Here is an 18,385-nt window from a genome sequence, read left to right on the forward strand (position 1 = left end):
GGAACCACAAGACAGAGAAACCAGTAGAACACTTCAATCTCCCAGGACATTCTATACAAGATCTCAAAGCAGCTGTTTTATTACAGAAAAATTTCAGGAACTGCCTCCCCCCCCCCCAAGATGCAACCTGCAGCGTAGCACTCAATGGGGATCCCTCCCCCCAGGAAGAAGGCAAAAGGCTTGACAAGGCAGAGAAAGCCGTTGCGCTCCTCTTGCATGATGCTCAGGAGACAGCCGCCCTTTCCTTTTGTGCTGAGAACTTAACCCCATAAGAATTTGTCCCAGCACGACTCTCCGCAGCAACAGATGAGTAGTATTCCCATGTGGTTGAGGGATATGGGGCTGACCGCTGACCTGCCGCTCAAACAGTGGCACTCTTCAAATCCCAGAAGGGCTTTTGCACAGAAGAGGGCAGAGAGGTCTTCTCTGCTGTCCTGCAGCATCTCAAACAGGCTTAAATTACAGCAGGGTAGATTTCTGGGACGCGGGTGGCGTTGTGGGTTAAACCACAGAGCCTAGGGCTTGCCAATCGGAAGGTCGGCAGTTTGAATCCCTGTGACGGGGTGAGCTCCCGTTGCTCAGTCCCAGCTCCTGCCAACCTAGCAGTTCAAAAGCACATCAAAGTGCAAGTAGATAAATAGGTACCTCTCTGGCGGGAAGGTAAACGGTGTTTCCTTGTGCTTCTCTGGTTTCGCCAAAAGCGGCGTTGTCATGCTGGCTACATGACCCGGAAGCTGTACGCCGGCTCCCTCGGCCAGTAAAGCGAGATGAGCGCCGCAACCCCAGAGTTGTCTGCGACTGGACCTAATGGTCAGGGGTCCCTTTACCTTTAGATTTCTGTTGCAGTTAGAGGAAAACTCACATTGATCTTGTGCAATGCAGGGGGAGACCGGTGCGAGTTGAGAGTCCATTGAGAGTTTTCTGTTGAGAGTTTTCTGCTGCTCCAGAGAAGCGGACACGGAGCAATGGATTCAAACTACAAGAAAGAAGATTCCACCTAAACATTAGGAAGAACTTCTTGACAGTAAGAGCTGTTCGGCAGTGGAATTTGCTACCAAGGAGTGTGGTGGAGTCTCCTTCTTTGGAGGTCTTTAAGCAGAGGCTTGACAGGCATATGTCAGGAATGCTTTGATGGTGTTTCCTGCTCGGCAGGGGGTCGGACTGGATGGCCCTTGTGGTCTCTTCCAACTCTATGATTCTAATATCTAGGATTAATATCTTCAGGTCTCCATCTTCTGCCTCTGTGGGTTTCCTTGTCCAACCAGCTGCTCTTTGAGAACTGCTTCCCAGAGAACTTGACCTCCTCTCTCTTTCCTACCAGGTGTCGAAAGCCGCCGCAGACTTGATGGCTTACTGTGAAGCCCACGCCAAGGAAGACCCTCTATTGACTCCCGTCCCTGCTTCAGAAAACCCGTTTAGAGAGAAGAAGTTTTTCTGCGCCATTCTGTAAACCTCACAGGAGCCTGACCCCAATTTGGGCCGCCCTGGACACTGATGTAGAGATTTTTCAGCAACGTGGACGTGTTTCCAGAGTCCACCCAATTTAAAACATAAAATCAAAATGGCCTGGAAGTTTACAGAGAAGTGCATGATCAAAAAAAAAAAAAGAGAGAAAACGGCTGCCTTCTTGGGAGAATGCAATGGTGATGTTGACCTACGTTATGAGGCTAAAGATCTTGACATCTGCAGAGTTGTCTGGAGAGGGAGGGGGGAATGTGTAAAAGAGTAAAATTGATGTCCACTTACGCTCTTGCCAGAAAAAAAAACCTTTTGTCTTTTTCTTTAAAAAAAAAAAAGAGGGTTGCGCAGAGCGTGGTTGAAAAAGGTTGTGTATCGGTGTGTGTATGTACATAATATCCTTATTCCTTTTTTGTGTCCCCCCTCAAAAAAAAATGTCACTCAGTTATTTATGTTGAATCGTAAAATTATCGCAGCAGGTTAGATTTATTCCGATGTTCCTTAGCATTTGGGTCTTGTGCGTATGTAGCATTTTTAGAGTAGCGCCACGCGAGGGGGACAGGGGACCAATTTGCAGTTGCTGTTCAGTCTCAGCCAACTTTTGTTCTTTCCCAAGGATTTAACTAAGGATGTGCCATAGCTTTGGAAGGGCCTGGGAGGCCCGACTTGTACATTCCTGACGTAGTTACTACCACTGTTTTTTCTAACACTTGTATTTGGTAGCTTTTTTTGTTTGTTCTGCAAGTAAAAACCGTATGTTGTTATGGGGCATTCTGACTCGTCCTTTTCATCTCCTTGTATCGCGGACATCTGTGATATTCCTATGGTGCAGTTACGGTGAGCGCCACCTGACTGCAGGTAGTTCTATATGCAGTGGTGACCTTCTCAGAAGGCATTGTTGGGGGTGCTTTGCTGGGATAAAGCAGCGGTTCCCAAACTTTCTGGGGCCGCTGCTCCCTTGGTTCTCTGAAGATATCCCGCTACCCTATAGAAAGCATTCAGAATGGTGGCTTGCACGACCCACCAAGGACGATAATAGCACAATAAAATTCAACACACATTTGCACATTCAGAATCCACCCAAAACTACTAATTAACGCAACAAAATGGATGAGCTTGATCCAGAGATACCAGTTTTTCAAAGTCATTTCATAGAATCGTAGAGTTGGGAGGGGCCCTGAGGGTCATCTAGTCCAACCCCCTGCAAGGCAGGAATCTCAGCTAAGGCATCCATGACAGATGGCCATCCAACATCTGTATAAAAACCTCCAAGTAGGGGAGAGTCCACCACCTCCCGAGGGAGAGTCTTACTTTTGAGCAGCTGTTGCTGTCGGAAAGTTCTTCCTGATGTTTATCCGGAATCTCCTTTCTCGTGACTTGAAGCCATGGGTTCGAGTCCTACCCTCCAGAGCAGGAGAAAACATCGTTCATGTGACAGCCCTTGAGATATTTGAAGATGGCTCTCATATCTCCTCTTAGTCTCCTCTTTTCCAGGCTAAACATCCCCTGCTCTTTTACCCAGCTGCCTCTGGGTAACCCCACCACCCCCAGGGGTGTGTGGTACTGACCACTCTTGAAACACACTGGGCTAGTGGAAGAGGGTGCCTGGTTTCCTCCCAGGTTTGCATGGCATGATAGACAAAGTACAAAGCGGGTGGGGGCTGGAGGTTCCCTGGATGAAATGGGCATTGGAAGAGAGACGATCAGAAGCATCTGTAGCTGCTGCCGGCTCTGATGGCTGTGAGGGAGAGAAGGCAGCATGCGTTTTCTCATCCTGCTGGAAATATGGGGAGCCCACAAGCGCTGTGGGTTAAACCACTGAGCCTAGGGCTTGCTGATCAGAAGGTCGGCAGTTCGAATCCCTGTGACGGGGTGAGCTCCCGTTGCTCGGTCCCAGCTCCTGCCAACCTAGCAGTTCGAAAGCACATCAAAACGCAAGTAGATAAATAGGAACCGCTACAGCGGGAAGGTAAACGGTGTTTCCGTGCGCTGCTCTGGTTCGCCAGAAGCAGCTTTGTCATGCTGGCCACATGACCTGGAAACTGTACGCCGGCTCCCTCAGCCAATAATGCGAGATGAGCACGCAACCCCAGAGTCGGTCACAACTGGACCTAATGGTCAGGGGTCCCTTTACCTTAAGGATTAGATTCATGGAAGAGATGGTGTAACCTTCTCCTTTTCCTGGGAAGTGGGGGGGGGAGAGGGAGGGAGAGGGAGAGACCTGGGTGAGGCAAAAGAGAAGAGCAACCTCTGCCATCGTGGCCTGACAGAAGCTGTAGCCCAAAACATCTGGAGGACACCAGGTTGGTGAAGGCTGATCTAAATGTGTCCTGGTAGCAAATAATTGTAGTAATAATAATAATAATAATAATAATAATAATAATAATAATAATAATTCATTATTTATATCCCGCCTATCTGGCTGGGTTTCCCCAGCCACTCTGGGCGGCTCCCAACAGAGTATTAAAAACATGATAAAACAGCAAACATTGAAAACTTCCCTAAACAGGGCTGCCTTCAGATGCCTTCTAAAAGTCAGATACTGTAGTTGCTTATTGCCTTGACATCTGATGGGAGGGCGTTCCACAGGGAAGGCGCCACTACCAAGCAGGCCCTCTGCCTGGTTCCCTTTAACCTCACTTCTCACAGTGTGGGAACCACCAGAAGGCCCTCGGCACTGGACCTCAGTGTCCAGGCAGAATGATGGGGGTGGAGATGCTCCTTCAGGTATACTGGGCCGACTCTGTGTTCCTTCGAAAGTAACATCTCCAAGAAAGATGGTCCCTTGTGTGCTCCATATCCATCTCGCCATCCCGTTATTGGCAGGCATCTGTTATAATAATTTGTGGGAGCTTCGTCTCGATATGACAAGCTCGCCGCAGAGAGCTGCAAGTTGATTCCTTCTGCAAAAAGCCCTCTGCTGGATAGTTTGGGCAAAAGCCCACTGACCTGATAACAACAGCAACTCCAGGGAAGGAAGGAGGTTGTGGCACAGAAGAGAGGCCTCGTTTTGTCTTAGACTTAGATGTAGGATACGGGCTATGGAGACCCAAGTTCAAATCTCTGGAACTGTTTGCTCTTGGTGCGAAAACAGCACGGTGAGGATTCTCTGACCTGAAATCATATATATGAGCGGTGAGCAGATGTTCAAAACATTTCCTCAAAACTTTATTTATTTAGACTAGCATTTGTATCCTACTCTTCAGCCAAAAAGGCTCCCAGAGTGCCTTGCTTACATATAATACCATTGTATTCTGCTCTGGTCAGACCTCACCTGGAGTACTGTGTCCAGTTCTGGGCACCACAGTTTAAGAAGGATACTGACAAGCTGGAACGTGTCCAGAAGAGGGCAACCAAAATGGTCAAAGGCCTGGAAACGATGTCTTATGAGGAACGGCTTAGGGAGCTGGGTATGTTTAGCCTGGAGAAGAGAATGTTAAGGGGTGATATGATAGCCATGTTCAAATATATGAAAGGATGTCATATAGAGGAGGGAGAAAGGTTGTTTTCTGCTGCTCCAGAGAAGCGGACACGGAGCAATGGATTCCAACTACAATAAAGAAGATTCCCCCTAAACATTAGGAAGAACTTCCTGACAGTAAGAGCTGTTCGGCAGTGGAATTTGCTACCAAGGAGTGTGGTGGAGTCTCCTTCTTTGGAGGTTTTTAAGCAGAGGCTTGACAGGCATATGTCAAGAATGCTTTGATGGTGTTTCCTGCTCGGCAGGGGGTTGGACTGGATGGCCCTTGTGGTCTCTTCCAACTCTACAATTCTATGATTCTATGATTCTTTATCTGCTCAGAAGTACATCCCACTTAGTTCAATGATGCAGAAATCCTAGTTGTGGACATACAGCTGCAGTCTAAGACAGCATTGGTATCTGAAAGTTATAAAAAATCCAACAACAAAGTATCATCCAAAACAAACAAACAACTATTGATTTTTTAATGTTCTTTTGTAAAATAAAAACAAGAGTGAGCTTTAACTCCACCTGGCCAATAAATCACTTTTGAAAATGGATCAGACTTTTAAAAATCAATTTATATCTTCACTGGCCTGAACTGTGGAATATCCTCTTTTGAAAAATGGGAAGGGAAATACTTTGACTTCATCTCACTCGCCATATGCCGTTAGCAGGGTTTCTTAAAGCACAGGCAAACAAAAATCTAGACAGCAGGCGGATATTGAAGAGGGGAAGCTTTCGTCCTTCCTGTTGCCCTCCGTCTGCCGCTAAAGCCTTTAAATAAAACCATTTTGTTTAGAGCAATCACAGATGCCCCCAAACCCATGAGTGTCCCCACTGATTTTTATGGTTGGCAAAAGAAAGTGTTGAACTGGCCCCGGAATCCAGCCCTCCGTCTACGTCTACACGTTACAAATCTATGGCTCCGTCCTCCTCAGCATCCCTTTCCTTCCTCACAAGCCTCCTCCACCTCTCGCCCCTATTCGTCAGGGCGGCTGTCAGTTACGGTCTTCGGCGCCCCCTTCTCGATCATTTTTCCTCCTCTTAACTCGCGCCCATTCTCTCCTCCAGCTAGCCCAGCCCACTCGGCTCGGCACGAGCACCGATTGGCCACCGCGTGCTATAACCCCCTCGCAACCCCGCCCACTCCAGCCTCTGCTGCGCAGGCGCGCTCAGCCTCTCGCTGTCTTCTTCGCAGCGGCTGAGGCGCTTCTCGGTGAGGCGGCGGCGGCGGCGGAGGTAACCGAGCCGGGCAGAGGCTCTCCCGAGGCGCGACGCCATGTTCCGGCGGAAGCTGTCAGCGCTTGACTACCACAACCCGGCCGGGTTCAACTGCCGAGGTGAGGCGGGTAGGCCCACGCAAACTCTCGTCGGCTCCTTTCCTCTCCGTCGTGGCCGGCGGCTTGCCACGCAGCGCGCATGCGTGCGCACGTGGTCCCCTTGGCGCCGCCCCTTGGCGCCTTTGCTCTTGTTCCTCTCTCCCCCATCCCAGCTCGATTCACATGTTACTTTGACTCGCGTGTGCAGTGCTCAATTAATGCACATTTTATCATCTTCATCATCATCACTACCCACTGCCTTGTGGGGCACCTTCATGAGAAGGAAAGGCTGCTGTTAATTATATTTGTACACCACCATTAATCTGTAAGACTCAGGACGGTTCACAACATAAAACTACAAGATAAACAGAAAATATATAATGAGAACAAGAACAAACTAATACACAAACACATTTAAAAGAGCATAGGGTGTTAATCAGGCAAATACATATTCAACCAGGCCTTATGGGAAGTGGGGGCATTAGTTTGTTCTTGTTCTCATTATATATTATATATAAGCTAAACAAGCAATAGCTTAGGACCCCACTCTTGGGTAGCCCCCCCCAAAAATTTCACTATTAATATACTTCTTAATCGTATTTCAGTTCAACAATTACTTTGATAAAATACATATTTTGTTATGTGCAAATGGCTTTAGATACCTATTAGGTCCATCAATTACCATATAGAGCATATATTCAACACGAAAAACAGTGACAATTTGTTGTTGACAAAGGACAGCTGGACATATAAAGGGCCCCATTACCTTCAGTAGCTTAGGGATTCATCAAACCTAAATTCGGCCCTGAGTAAACCCTACACAAATCTGGAGTAGAGCCCCTAAGGGAATTGCATGGCACCTTGAACACCTCCTTCTGGCAACTCCTGCAGCCCAGCTGGTGCCAAACGTGTCTCTCTGCTTTCCTTTGGACAGATCAGCGAAGCCAAGAGAGGGGTGTTGTCATTTGGGCAGCTCAAGACCTCCATGCACGCTGTCCAGGCTGGTGCCCTGGGGAGGTCACTTCGTTGCTGCTAACGCAGCAAAAACAATGCAGGAAGCCGTTGTGAGTTACTGGTCTCTGCAGCTACAGCAGAGGGGCACTCGTCTCCCCCCCCCTTTTTCCCTAATAGGGACTCAAGGTGTCATACAGCTACAATAGAAACAGCTACAAACACCCGGGTGGGGGGGGCAGTAATTTAAAAACAATTAGTAAACATTTATAGAATATAACTAAAACATTACAATAAAAGCATCACATAAAGTAGTAACAGCTGAGTAAGACCTGAAGGGGACGACAGAGGACGAGATGGTTGGACAATGTCCTCGAAGCTACGAACATGAGTTTGACCAAACTGCGGGAGGCAGTGCAAGACAGGAGTGCCTGGCGTGCTATGGTTCATGGGGTCACGAAGAGTCGGACACGACTAAACAACAACAAGACCTGATTTGCAGGTGTGTGGCCCTTGTCAATTGGCCTTCAAAAGTTTAACACAACAGTGATCCGTTCCCTGGTGAATAGACTTGTATAGAAAAGCCAAATCTTAACAGCGGTAGCATCTATGCTTAAACAGGGGTCAGCAACCTTTTTCAGCAGGGGGCCGGTGGTCCACTGTCCCTCAGACCTTGTGGGGGGCCAGACTATATTTTGAAAAAAAATATGAATGAATTCCTATGCCCCACAAATAACCCAGAGATGCATTTTAAATAAAAGAACACATTCTACTCATGTAAAAACATGCTGATTCCCGGACCATCCGCGGGCCAGATTTAGAAGGCGATTGGGCCGCATCCGGCCCCCGGGCCTTAGCTTGGGGACCCTGCTTATGAAAATGTGTCAAAAGGTGGGATGGAGAATGACCTTGAGTAGACCTCATTTGAGTAAACTTACCTGCCCTTCATCATTAGGTCCCAAGGCAGGTTAATGCAGTGTAAAGATACTGTACTTTACTGTATTAAAATCAGTTAAAACAGCTTTCAATTGGAAGAATACAGTGTGTCCTAAAATACATCGCAAGTGTCAAAGACAACTGTGTACAGGTATAGGACAGCAAATGTAATCACATCATTCTTAAGGTTAAACAATCCAGTAAAAGTGTTTCTGGCGTGCCAGTTCAAATCCACATGAAACTGGAATATAAGTGCTGTATACAATATAATGCAGCTGTTGAAATAAAAAGATAAGTAATGCAACTATTGAAATCATGGGAAACTGATGCTCCCTTATTTTTGCTATTGGAATGTCTTTTTTTGTATGTTATATTTGCTATTGTTTTGTTAGGTTATGAAATTGTTGCTATGTTATTTTGCTATGATATGAAATTGTTTTTGTAGTGTTTGTTTCAAATGCATCCCTGTTTCTTTGTTGTAAGCCGATTTGAACATGATTTTTGGGTAGAAACGCGGCATACAAATAAAATGAATGAATGAATGAATGAAATGAAATACATTTTCTTTTAATGTGTTCAATGGTCTTCTGGTACATCCTCTGTTAGTCTGCATTGTTTTCCTTATTCAGTTCACCCTTCAGCCCAGAGCTTTCCAAACTGTGTGCTACACGTTAAGTGTGTCAGCTGCTGTGTGTAGGGGTGTCATGCAAACGCTCCCTGCTTTCCTGGAAAGGGGTTAGTTTAACCTCTGGTTTGCTAGTAAAACTAAATTACAAAATGATGCTTGTGTAAAAAGTGTGTCACCGACATGAAAAGTTTGGAAAGCTCTGTAGTGGCATAAATCCTTTGGTGGATTCTATGACTTGGGATAGACTTTGACATCATCAATGTGACTTTATTAATCTGTTATCACAGATGAAACTGAATTTCGAAACTTTATTGTTTGGCTTGAAGACCAGAAAATCAGACACTACAAAATTGAAGACAGAGGGAATCTGAGAAACATCCACAATGCTGCAGAATGGACAAAGTCCTTTGAAAAGGTAGTACTTCTTGAAACCTTAGTTGATGCTAACAGTTATTATTTCCTGTCTGGAAATCCTTATCAGTGTGATCTGTCTCTGACAGCTCCTGCCCAGGATGGATAAAAAAATCAATGATTTTTTTAAAAATAAAAAAAATCGGATTATTTTTAAATCTGATTTTTAAAATAAAATGCTTTTGGAGGGAAAATATTTCTAAAGATAGTTTTCTATTTAAGATACATTATACAGTACGGTAGTCCAAAGGCTATTCATCAGGAATTAAGGATTTGTTTTAAGTTTTTCATGTGTGCTAAAACTCAGTCTAAGTTAAAATAAAAATTTTAACCACATCAGTTAACAAACATGGATACATATAATGTTATTGTTTTAGTTAAATAAATTGTTTAAATTGGTATTACGGAAATGATTAGTTTTCTCCTTCCAATAAAGTACAGCAGAAAAGTTGTCCAAATATAAACAATAATTTCACAATTATCTGTCTTTGTATTTCTAATAGTATAACCAAATCAGTATTTTTTTATATAACTGTAAAAACTACTCTGAAGATTTATTATTCCAAAAATGAAACCTTCATCTGGTTGTAAATATTAAGATTATACCAGCAAGAATGAGGTTTTTTGTAAAAAACAATTATTTAAATCAAGTCTTATTGACTAGTGATTTAAATCATGATTTAAATCGATTTGATTTAAATCAAATCCACCCTGCTCCTGCCCCCAAACCCTTTGCTGTGAACAATGTCATTCTGCATTCCTTTGCTGCCTTGCAGAGGCAAGATGCCCAATTCATCATTTCTTTGAGAACGTAAGCAGAGCTGTGCTGGATCAGGCAAAAGGGACCATCTAGACCAGCATCACTGGCCGGCCAGGTGGCCCAATTGGAAACCCAAAAGCAGGACCCAAATGCAAGACCACCCTTCCCTCCAGCAGTTCCCAGCAGCTGATATTCAGAGGCATTTATTGCCTCTGACAACAGGTGCAGAACATACCCATCACGGCTTGTAGCCATTGAGAGCCTTTTCCTTTGTCTGTGTTAGATTTATATCCCACCTTTCTTCCGTGATGAAGTTCAAGGTGTCATAGATGAGGTTCCCAAGTGATCTTCCATCCTGGCATTGGCCAGACGTGTTTAGCTGCAGACAAATTGTTGCAGGCCAAAGGCAAGGGTGTGGCTTTTGTATGCAGTTTGTGTGTTGAGCCCTTACAAACTGATAAATGTTAGGTTTACCCAGACAAGGAGGAGCAGCAGCAGCAGCAGCAATAATTTTCTATTTCTGCCCCCCTCCTCAATTCCTTGGTGCCACCCTCCAAGTCAAGATGCCCATCGCCTGGGAAACTGCTCTCCCAGACAAACCTGCAGTGTTTGTTAATTTCTTGTGAATCCTTGAAGGTTCTTAGTTCCATCTTCTTATTTTTCACAGTACCTTAAAGATGTGAATTGTCCCTTCAACGTCCAAGAACGACAAGAAACCATTGACTGGCTTTTGGGACTGGCAGTTAGGCTTGAGTATGGGGACAACGGTATGTTTGACTTTTCACTCTCCCTTGTCTTCAAAGGCAGTATAGATCCCTTTCCTTTGCAGTTCTGTTTTTCAAGCTAGGCCAGAAAGAGGCCAGAAAGCACGTGTCAATTAACACTGTAATTTACTGTTAATTTGTGGCTGTAGTTTTTTAAGGTGCATAAAGGGAATACTCCTTTTATTTCATTCCAAGGCTAGAGTCTTTAAAAGGGCAACACCTTGGCTCAGAGTGAGTGTCGTTGATCTCAATAAAACGTGCCTTGGGGGGAAATGCCCGGGATTGAGCTGTAACTCTTCTGTTAGGGCTTAAGCTTTATTTCATACTTTCTCAGTGTTGAATCTCGTGCCATTGCTGCAAGAGGTGCAGGGTGAAGGGAGCTCACACAAGGCGGCATTAAAAGATCTGAATGCGGAGAGACTTCACACGTCTATATCGCTTGGAGGTTAGCAGGATTCAGTCACTAGGCATCAGCGAGGCCACGGAAGCTGAGAGGCTCAAGCACACCCAAACTTTTCCAGTTCAGAATAAGTCTGTCCTGTAAGGCTGTCAATCTTAAGCAAACCGATTTGGAAGCCGCCTGAGTTCTGTCATCATCAGTGGGACGTTGGCTTGAGGGAAGTGGGCTTGAGAGTCCAGAGATTTTTGACTCACAGGTTTGCCCTTGATTATCCGCAAGCCTGAGTTTCCTATCACACTCAATTACTGCATGTGACAGACACTCAGGATTGGGAGCCTGGCTCTCCGTCAAATAACTGCAAGGGGGGAAATATTAAGTCTTTCCCCGCCCCCAATAGCTTTTTCTCTAAACCACCGCCCCAGCTTTTGTCGTTCGTTTTATTAACCTGGCCAGCCCATGGAATCCAAGGGTTGCAAGGAACAGCAAGGAGAGTAAAGTTTTAAGGGGACATAAATACCCTTTCCCTGCCTGCCATTTCTCCACTTTGCCAATTTGCAACTCTTCTGCTGACGCCCACACCGGGTTCTTTGCCAATTGTTATAGTTCCGGCCTCACGTTTTCCTGCGTTTGGGCAGTGCTTCTCAGTTTCCCGCATTGTTCAGAAAAATCTGTTGTTTTCTTTCAATGTTCAGCTGCTACTTAAGTGTCATCATTTTTATTAGCAATTGACAAGCTTCTGATGCAAAGGCTGCTGGCATCTTGGACAGCTGCTGCCATTCTGTGCACAAGCTGTTCTCACGGAGAATAATAGTTCAGTGCCTGTTTCCTTTGTTGGCCTGGGGCTGCTTCCTTTCATTTTTAGCTCACCCACAGTCCTCTGAAACCCCTTTGTCACTCACGGGCCAGAACGGCTTTTGTTTCAACAGCTGACAAGTATAAGGACCCCACGCCCGAGGGGGCTAAGAATGCAGACAACGCCTCTAAAAATGCAGAACCCCTCATCAACCTGGATGGTAAGTGAAGAAGCCACCATATTTCATGCTGTGAAACAGAAGAGTGTGTCCAGGGCCACATTCCCTTGGGGTGGGGGTAATCTCTCATGAGTTGTATGCAGGCAGTGGGTGGGACCAAAGCCAGCGGTGGGAGGGGCTAGAGCCAAAAGTGGGCGGGACCACCCTTTCTCCCCACACACCTTCCCCAGGCTGCCAGGAAAGGGATAAATCGCTTTTGCCAAAGGTATGAACACGAGAAGATCCCCTCCCCACCAATTCCTTCAATTGCTCCATCCATCTCCGCTTTCTTCCGGGCTTCCCCCACCTGCATGAAATTAGGCTAAGAGCCACAGGTTCCCCCCTCTTGCTATAAAAGGTGGCACCTGGATTCAGCAATTCCAAAGAGAATTTCATGCTGTTACTATTTTCGAGGGGAATCAACTTGTGTGTGTGTTTTTTTCCACAGTAAACAACCCTGACTTTAAGGCTGGTGTGATGGCTTTGGCGAACCTCCTTCAGATCCAGCGTCATGATGACTATTTGGTGATGCTCAAGGTTAGCTCATTAGCAGCCTGTTCTTTCTTCATAAATACAAACTGCAGTAGATTAAAGGTGGTTTTTAAATGGTTTGTACAAGCATGACCACTCTCCTTCCCCCCCCCCCAAAAAAGCTGCTAAACGTGCTAATTTTTCTATTTTAATTGGTAGCCTAGAATGAGTTTGGGGTGAGAGGTTTCGAAGAGGAAGGGGACTTGTAGGGCATATTGTCCAGCCTCTGTCCTTCACCCTTCACAAATCACTGGTGCTTTTGAAAGTCCTTTCTTTACCTACTCCTGCTCTTTGTAGTTAAAAGATTTTTCCCATAGCACACCTTTCAGTGGCAGGATAATTACTTATTCCAGTTATCAGCTGCATTTAAAGCTAGGAAATCATTCCTAATGTAGATCTTCACACTACCATCCTGTCATTGAAAGGGGTGCTTAAACATATTTTTTAAAAAACCTTCCTGCCATAAGAGCAGTTCATCTAAGAGAGAGCTTCAGAAGTTTCCCAAGTAACTGACTCAGTCCAGAGTGTGTTTACACACAAGTAAGCCCTGCCAACTTAGCTTCATTCTGTGGGACTTAGGAGTAAATGTGCTGTGACCTGGCTCCTGCTTCAGGTAAATCTAGGTTTAGCTGTGAGGTGGGTGGCCCTTGCATTGAGGCTCCTGGCCTCTCTGCCCTTTACTGAGACACAAATAGTAAAGACCTTTGTAGCCTTGGAAACAAGCATGGCGGTTGGTTGTGCTATTGCCACCATTTCTCTGTTGATATTTGGTGCTGCCTTTTCCCCATGGAAAGAGATAGAAGCAAAACCGAGCTTGTTGACCATGTCAGAAGACTGGGAACAGGCAGAAGTAACTGATGACCAGTAGTTCTCCTTTCTGGCATCAGTTCTTTAAAATCCATCTTTGCTGCAATGGCAGACTTTGTGCAGGGTGTCCCAAGTCAGCACAAAACAAAAGGAGTTTGTCAGAATTCCAAGCCCATATTTAGCCATGTGATAGTCGTGGTTTATGCCTGTGGGACCTGCCTGGATTATGTACCCAGCACCTCCACAGTCATTCAATTATCCATTCACACTTGTGTGGAGGCCTAGCCTATATGGCCAACCTAAATATTTATGTGCAGATAATGTTTTTAAATCCTAGAGGTTGCTTTGTTTAGGGGAAAGCAGTTCTGGGAGAGTAGTTTAGAGCAAAGCAGAGGCCAAATAGTGGCATTCCTGACATTTTTCCACACTGTAAATCTTCCCTCCGCAAGCTGGTTTTCCCTCTGCAGGCTCTGGGTACACGTGGAAATACAGCAGGTGGGGAAAGGGTGAATGTACGTCGCCACCTGGTCACTCACAGTCACCTCAACCATGAACAAATGCTGTCGTCGGGATTTTTAAAAATGCACATTTACTGTTTGTGACATCTTGTTTGGCCTGAGAGGCAGCAGCTTAAGGGGCAAGAGCTTTTGTGCCTGAAAAATCTCACCCATTATTTCCTCACTCCCACCTCTGCTCTCAGGGGCTACTGCAGAATCAAAAATGGCCAAGTGGAGGAAAAGGATAGGGACTGGTGGAAAGGGAATGTATTCAAATATTAGGTCAGTCGGAACAAAACTTGGCCACCTCTTAGGAAGGCACAACCTTGGAAGACACCGCTGAATTATTATTTTGTGTGTGTAAGTTCTTCATAGTAAGGATCTCCCTCCCCTCTGCCAGCTTAGGCACCATATGCCCTGATCGCATTGCATCATTTGCCACCGTATGTCATGCTGGCTTCTGTAAGCTCTTCCAGATCATCCTGGGCCAGAGGGGAACCCCCAGTGCTTACGTCATATGCCTCCTCCTTCTTCTTTTTCCTTCCCAGGCAATTCGCATCTTGGTTCAGGAGCGTTTGAGTCAGGAGGCTGTCGCCAAGGCAAATCAGTCCAAAGAGGTATGTCTAACTCTCTGTCTCTGTACAGCCTGTGAATCCTTTGCCTGAATTACGGCCACTTTCCATGGCTTGAAATCCCTCTGCATTAATAAAGCTGGCAGGGTGTGAGACCAGCAACAGCCCAGGCGATCCTGCGCAGAAAGGATGCAGAGAGAAGGCCGCCTTTCAGAAGTAGCCACATTACATGACGGTTACCGTAAATGAAAAGCACTGCTTTTCATAGAGGTGCTAGGCTACACCTATACATAGTTGGTGTGAATGAGCTAAAAGCACTCAGAAACTCCTGTGGCACAAGCTGCTTTTAGCAGCACATGGATTTGCATAGGAGTGCTGTGGGCACAGCCCCTTTCCAGAGCTGTGGAGCTAAATAAATGCCAATTTTTTTCGTGTACTGTATAAGACTAGGTTTTTCCCCTTAAAAATGTCAAAAAAATAGGGGGAGTCTTATACCCTGGGCCATCTCTCCCCCCCCCCCCATTTTCTTAAATATGAGTCCCTCAAAATAGCGGGTGTCTTATACACGGGGGCATCTTACAGATGAAAAAAATACGGTAGTTCTGTAATTGAACACAAGGATTGCTGGAATTAATGCATCCATGAAAATAGTCAGACCAGGGATGCAGCAGGAAACCCACAGCGGAGCACATTCAGAGAGGGAGGAGTCACGCTGTGTTCTGCTGTTCTAACATCTCTTACTGAGATCAGCCGCTGGCAGAGTAGGTGGAGGTCAGCTGATAAAATTCTTCCTAGGCAACTCAGTGGCTGCTGAGCAGCTGGCTGCACTTAGAGACCACATTGCCGACTAATCTCTCTTGACAGGTTCCTTCGTGGCAACTTGCCCTGTGCAAGAATAATGCCAGAGCCCTTCTCTTGTCCGCTGCCTGAGACCACCAGACCCCTGATCCTTGGGTGGTAGCAATGAAGGCTATGAGCCCGATGTGATAGATTAGCAGGCAATTAGCTGATAAATGGGAAGTGGTTTTAATTGGGGAAGATGTTGGGTTTTTTGCTTCTTGCTATGGAATCACACATGACACTCGTAACAATTAGGGGTATGTATGTGTGGTGTTTTGACTTGGAAGTCCTCTGTAGATTCTGTAGCTGAATCACAGGCGGGAAGAGTGCTCTTGTGCTCAGGTCCAGCTTGCAGACTTCGAAAAGGCACCTGTGAGAATAGGCCTTGATGGACCTTTGGATTTGATTCTGTCGGCTTGTCTTGTGTTCTTAAAAGACCTGGATTCATCAAACAGCCCCTTTGTGGAATAAATTAATTTAAACTTCTTCTAAGCATCTTCCTTTCCAAGGGCCTTAGCTTCTGAGGCCACAGTCCTGCCTACCAAATATGGGAGAGTTGCTTGGTTGAAATCTTTGGAAGCAGAAGTGAGGAAATGCTGGTCATCAAAGTAGCTAGCAACTGGAGCGTTTTTATTTTAGGATTTGCAGGACTTAAGTTGAATAAATGGAATCAACACCACCAAATTTGATGACTTGGAGAGATTCAGTTGTTGAAGAGACGGCATAACACTTCCTTTTCTCCCTTTTCTTTCCCCAAGGGCTTGCCTGTCGCCTTGGACAAGCACATCCTTGGCTTTGACACAGGAGGTAAGTGTGTGTGCTTCAACACAGCAAATGTTCTTTTGGGGGGGGGGGGAGTTTCTGTGCACATCCTTTGAAGAGACCGTGGTTTGCATGCCGAGCAAGTGTAGATGCATGAGCATCATGTTGTGTGCAAGCTCGTCACAAAGCATGTCCCACTTTCCTCTTGTCCTGCTGTTACCAGAACTGTTAGGGGGCATTGAGTCGCCAGCCTCATCTCATCCTTACATACTTGGGAGAAAATACTCTCTCCATGAGAGTAACTTATTAAAACTATACAATTAAATTAGTGGAGAGAATGTTTCAAGGAGGGAGTAATCCGTAGTCCTGTGGGTCAGGGCAAGCCCTCCTTTGGAGGCACAGAACACCTGGGAAAAGCGTAGTTTATAGGGAAAATAGGAACCCAGGGGAACTGAAGCATATATCCCGTTTCTTCTCCCCCCCCCCATCATGCCCAAGGCAGGGCAAGATGAAGACCTCTCTAATCCGTGTTGGATTTAGGGAGAAGGGAGCCCAGTTAGAGCTAGTTCCAGAAAGGAGTATGATGCCCTTCTCTCTTCCGCTTTTAATGTCAGTGTTGGATCAGTGCCCCTCCCAGCCCCTCAAATGCATGGGAACTGTGTAAGGAGATGCCACTATGTTCACCTCCAACTGGCGGAGAAACACTGGCCTAGAGAGGCGTGTTCACAAGCCAGAGTTCGGCCCCTGAGATTTTACTCGCCTTCTTGGTATGGGATGCTGTACTGGCTCTCTGCCCATCTTTTGGGAGCTGGGCACCAGGGGATATGGGGCCTTTGCTAGCCAAAGAAGACCTGCAGGCCGTCCAGGTGTGTCTTTCCATTATCATCCAGCTTCAAGCTGGCAACCCAGCCATATGGGCAGGGAAAACGTATTATTACAGTATTATTATCGTTGCCGTTGCTTTAGTTCACTCTGGTGCTCTGGGGCAATGCTAGAATTTGTGGACATCCAGCTTAACATGGAAGAGTACTTCTTCACACAGCACTAATTAAGTTATGGAAGAGGTAGAGATGGCCAACAAGTTGGAGGACCTTAAAAGAATAAGGCTGTCAATGGCTGTGTTCCCTCCACTGTCGGAGGCACCATGCCTCTGAATAGGGAGGTTTTTAATGTCTGATGTTTTATCGCTTTATTATTATTATGAAGAATACCAGTGGCTGGGAATCACAGGTGGGGAGAGCATTATTGCACCCGGGTCCTGCTTGCGAGCTTCCCATTGAGGCACCTGCTTGGCCACTATGAGAACAGGATTCATCCCTAGGCAGGCCTTTGGCTAGATCAGGCATCCCCAAACTTCGGCCCTCCAGATGTTTTGGACTACAGTTCCCATCATCCCTGACCACTGGTCCTGTTAGCTAGGGATCATGGGAGTTGTAGGGCAAAACATCTGGAGGGCCGCAGCTTGGGGATGCCTGGTCTAGATCCAGAAACAGAGCTCTTCTTAATGTCCTTATCTGTAAGGCTCTCCCATATCGGTCTGTTACCTTCCCACAGTGTGACTCCTTCTCCAAAGGTGCCGCCCTCCATTGTCTCCCGAGAGAGACGGATGCAAGGGCTGACTTCAGGGTTGCTTCAGCTGCTCTAGGCCCAAGGCTTCGTCCTAAAGCTTGATCAGCCCTTTCCTTTTTCTCTTCCCTTCCGCCCCAGATGCCGTTCTCAACGAAGCCGCCCAGATCCTCCGCCTTCTGCATATAGAAGAGCTCCGCGAGCTGCAGACGAAGATCAACGAAGCCATCGTAGCGGTCCAGGCGATTATTGCCGATCCAAAAACTGACCACAGACTGGGCAAGGTGGGGAGATGAGCAAGCAGGCAGGTTCCTGGCTCTCCAGCTGCTGCTGCTGCTGGCCTCACCCTTAGGGGAACTCCCTCCAAGCTGAACCTCGCATGCAGTTGAGAAAAAAGGATACGGCTGCCATGTTTGGAAAGAAAACAAGGGCAGCTGCCAGCACATCCGCTCAATATCATTTTTTCTTTACGTGAATAAAAGCTTGGATTAAAATGATCCAAACCGTCATCCTTTAGTGTGAGGCTGCCAAGGACAACAGGAGGGGCCTCAGTCCCTCCGCTGAGCTCAGAGAGCATATTGCATGGGATAAGCGATGCTCTGCTTTCAATAGCCACTTTCTGCAAACTTCCAAGGCCCCACCGCAAATGTGGAGTGTTCCTTTTACCCCCAGCCCATTTCATTGTGCTGTGAGCAGGAGAAGTTCCTGGT

General features: G+C 46.3%; 2 protein-coding genes and 1 long non-coding RNA gene across 6 annotated transcripts in view; 2 read left to right on the forward strand and 1 right to left on the reverse strand.

Moving 5' to 3' along the window:
* Positions 1-2,227, forward strand: part of GNG2 (G protein subunit gamma 2) — a 59,067-nt gene extending 56,840 nt beyond the window's left edge. For all 3 annotated transcript variants that reach the window (XM_088655906.1, XM_035100568.3, XM_088655901.1), the window contains one exon: positions 1,322-2,227. In XM_088655906.1, the coding sequence (XP_088512032.1) occupies positions 1,322-1,450 (129 nt within the window). In that variant the 3' untranslated portion in view covers positions 1,451-2,227. The remainder of the gene's footprint in view (positions 1-1,321) is intronic.
* A 3,883-nt stretch (positions 2,228-6,110) lies between these two features.
* On the forward strand, positions 6,111-18,172 carry RTRAF (RNA transcription, translation and transport factor). 2 transcript variants are annotated; one of them, XM_088655884.1, is made up of 8 exons: positions 6,111-6,270; positions 9,043-9,170; positions 10,594-10,693; positions 12,017-12,103; positions 12,549-12,637; positions 14,484-14,552; positions 16,106-16,154; positions 17,817-18,172. In XM_088655884.1, the coding sequence occupies exons 1-8, from the start codon at positions 6,201-6,203 to the stop codon at positions 17,969-17,971; spliced, it is 747 nt and encodes a 248-aa protein (XP_088512010.1). In that variant the 5' UTR covers positions 6,111-6,200; the 3' UTR covers positions 17,972-18,172. The 2 variants fall into 2 exon arrangements, with proteins under 2 accessions (XP_088512010.1, XP_034956319.2); XM_035100428.3 differs by having other exon boundaries at positions 6,111-6,261.
* Positions 7,356-7,808, reverse strand: LOC148687763 (uncharacterized). The gene is made up of 2 exons (XR_015946648.1): positions 7,683-7,808; positions 7,356-7,523 (listed from the first exon to the last, which is right to left on the reverse strand). It is a non-coding gene; the product is annotated as an uncharacterized LOC148687763 (long non-coding RNA).
* Positions 18,173-18,385: the final 213 nt, after the last annotated feature.

Source organism: Zootoca vivipara, chromosome 1 (assembly GCF_965207765.1).
Source record: "Zootoca vivipara chromosome 1, rZooViv2.hap1.1, whole genome shotgun sequence".
NCBI classification, from domain to species: Eukaryota; Metazoa; Chordata; class Lepidosauria; order Squamata; family Lacertidae; genus Zootoca; species Zootoca vivipara.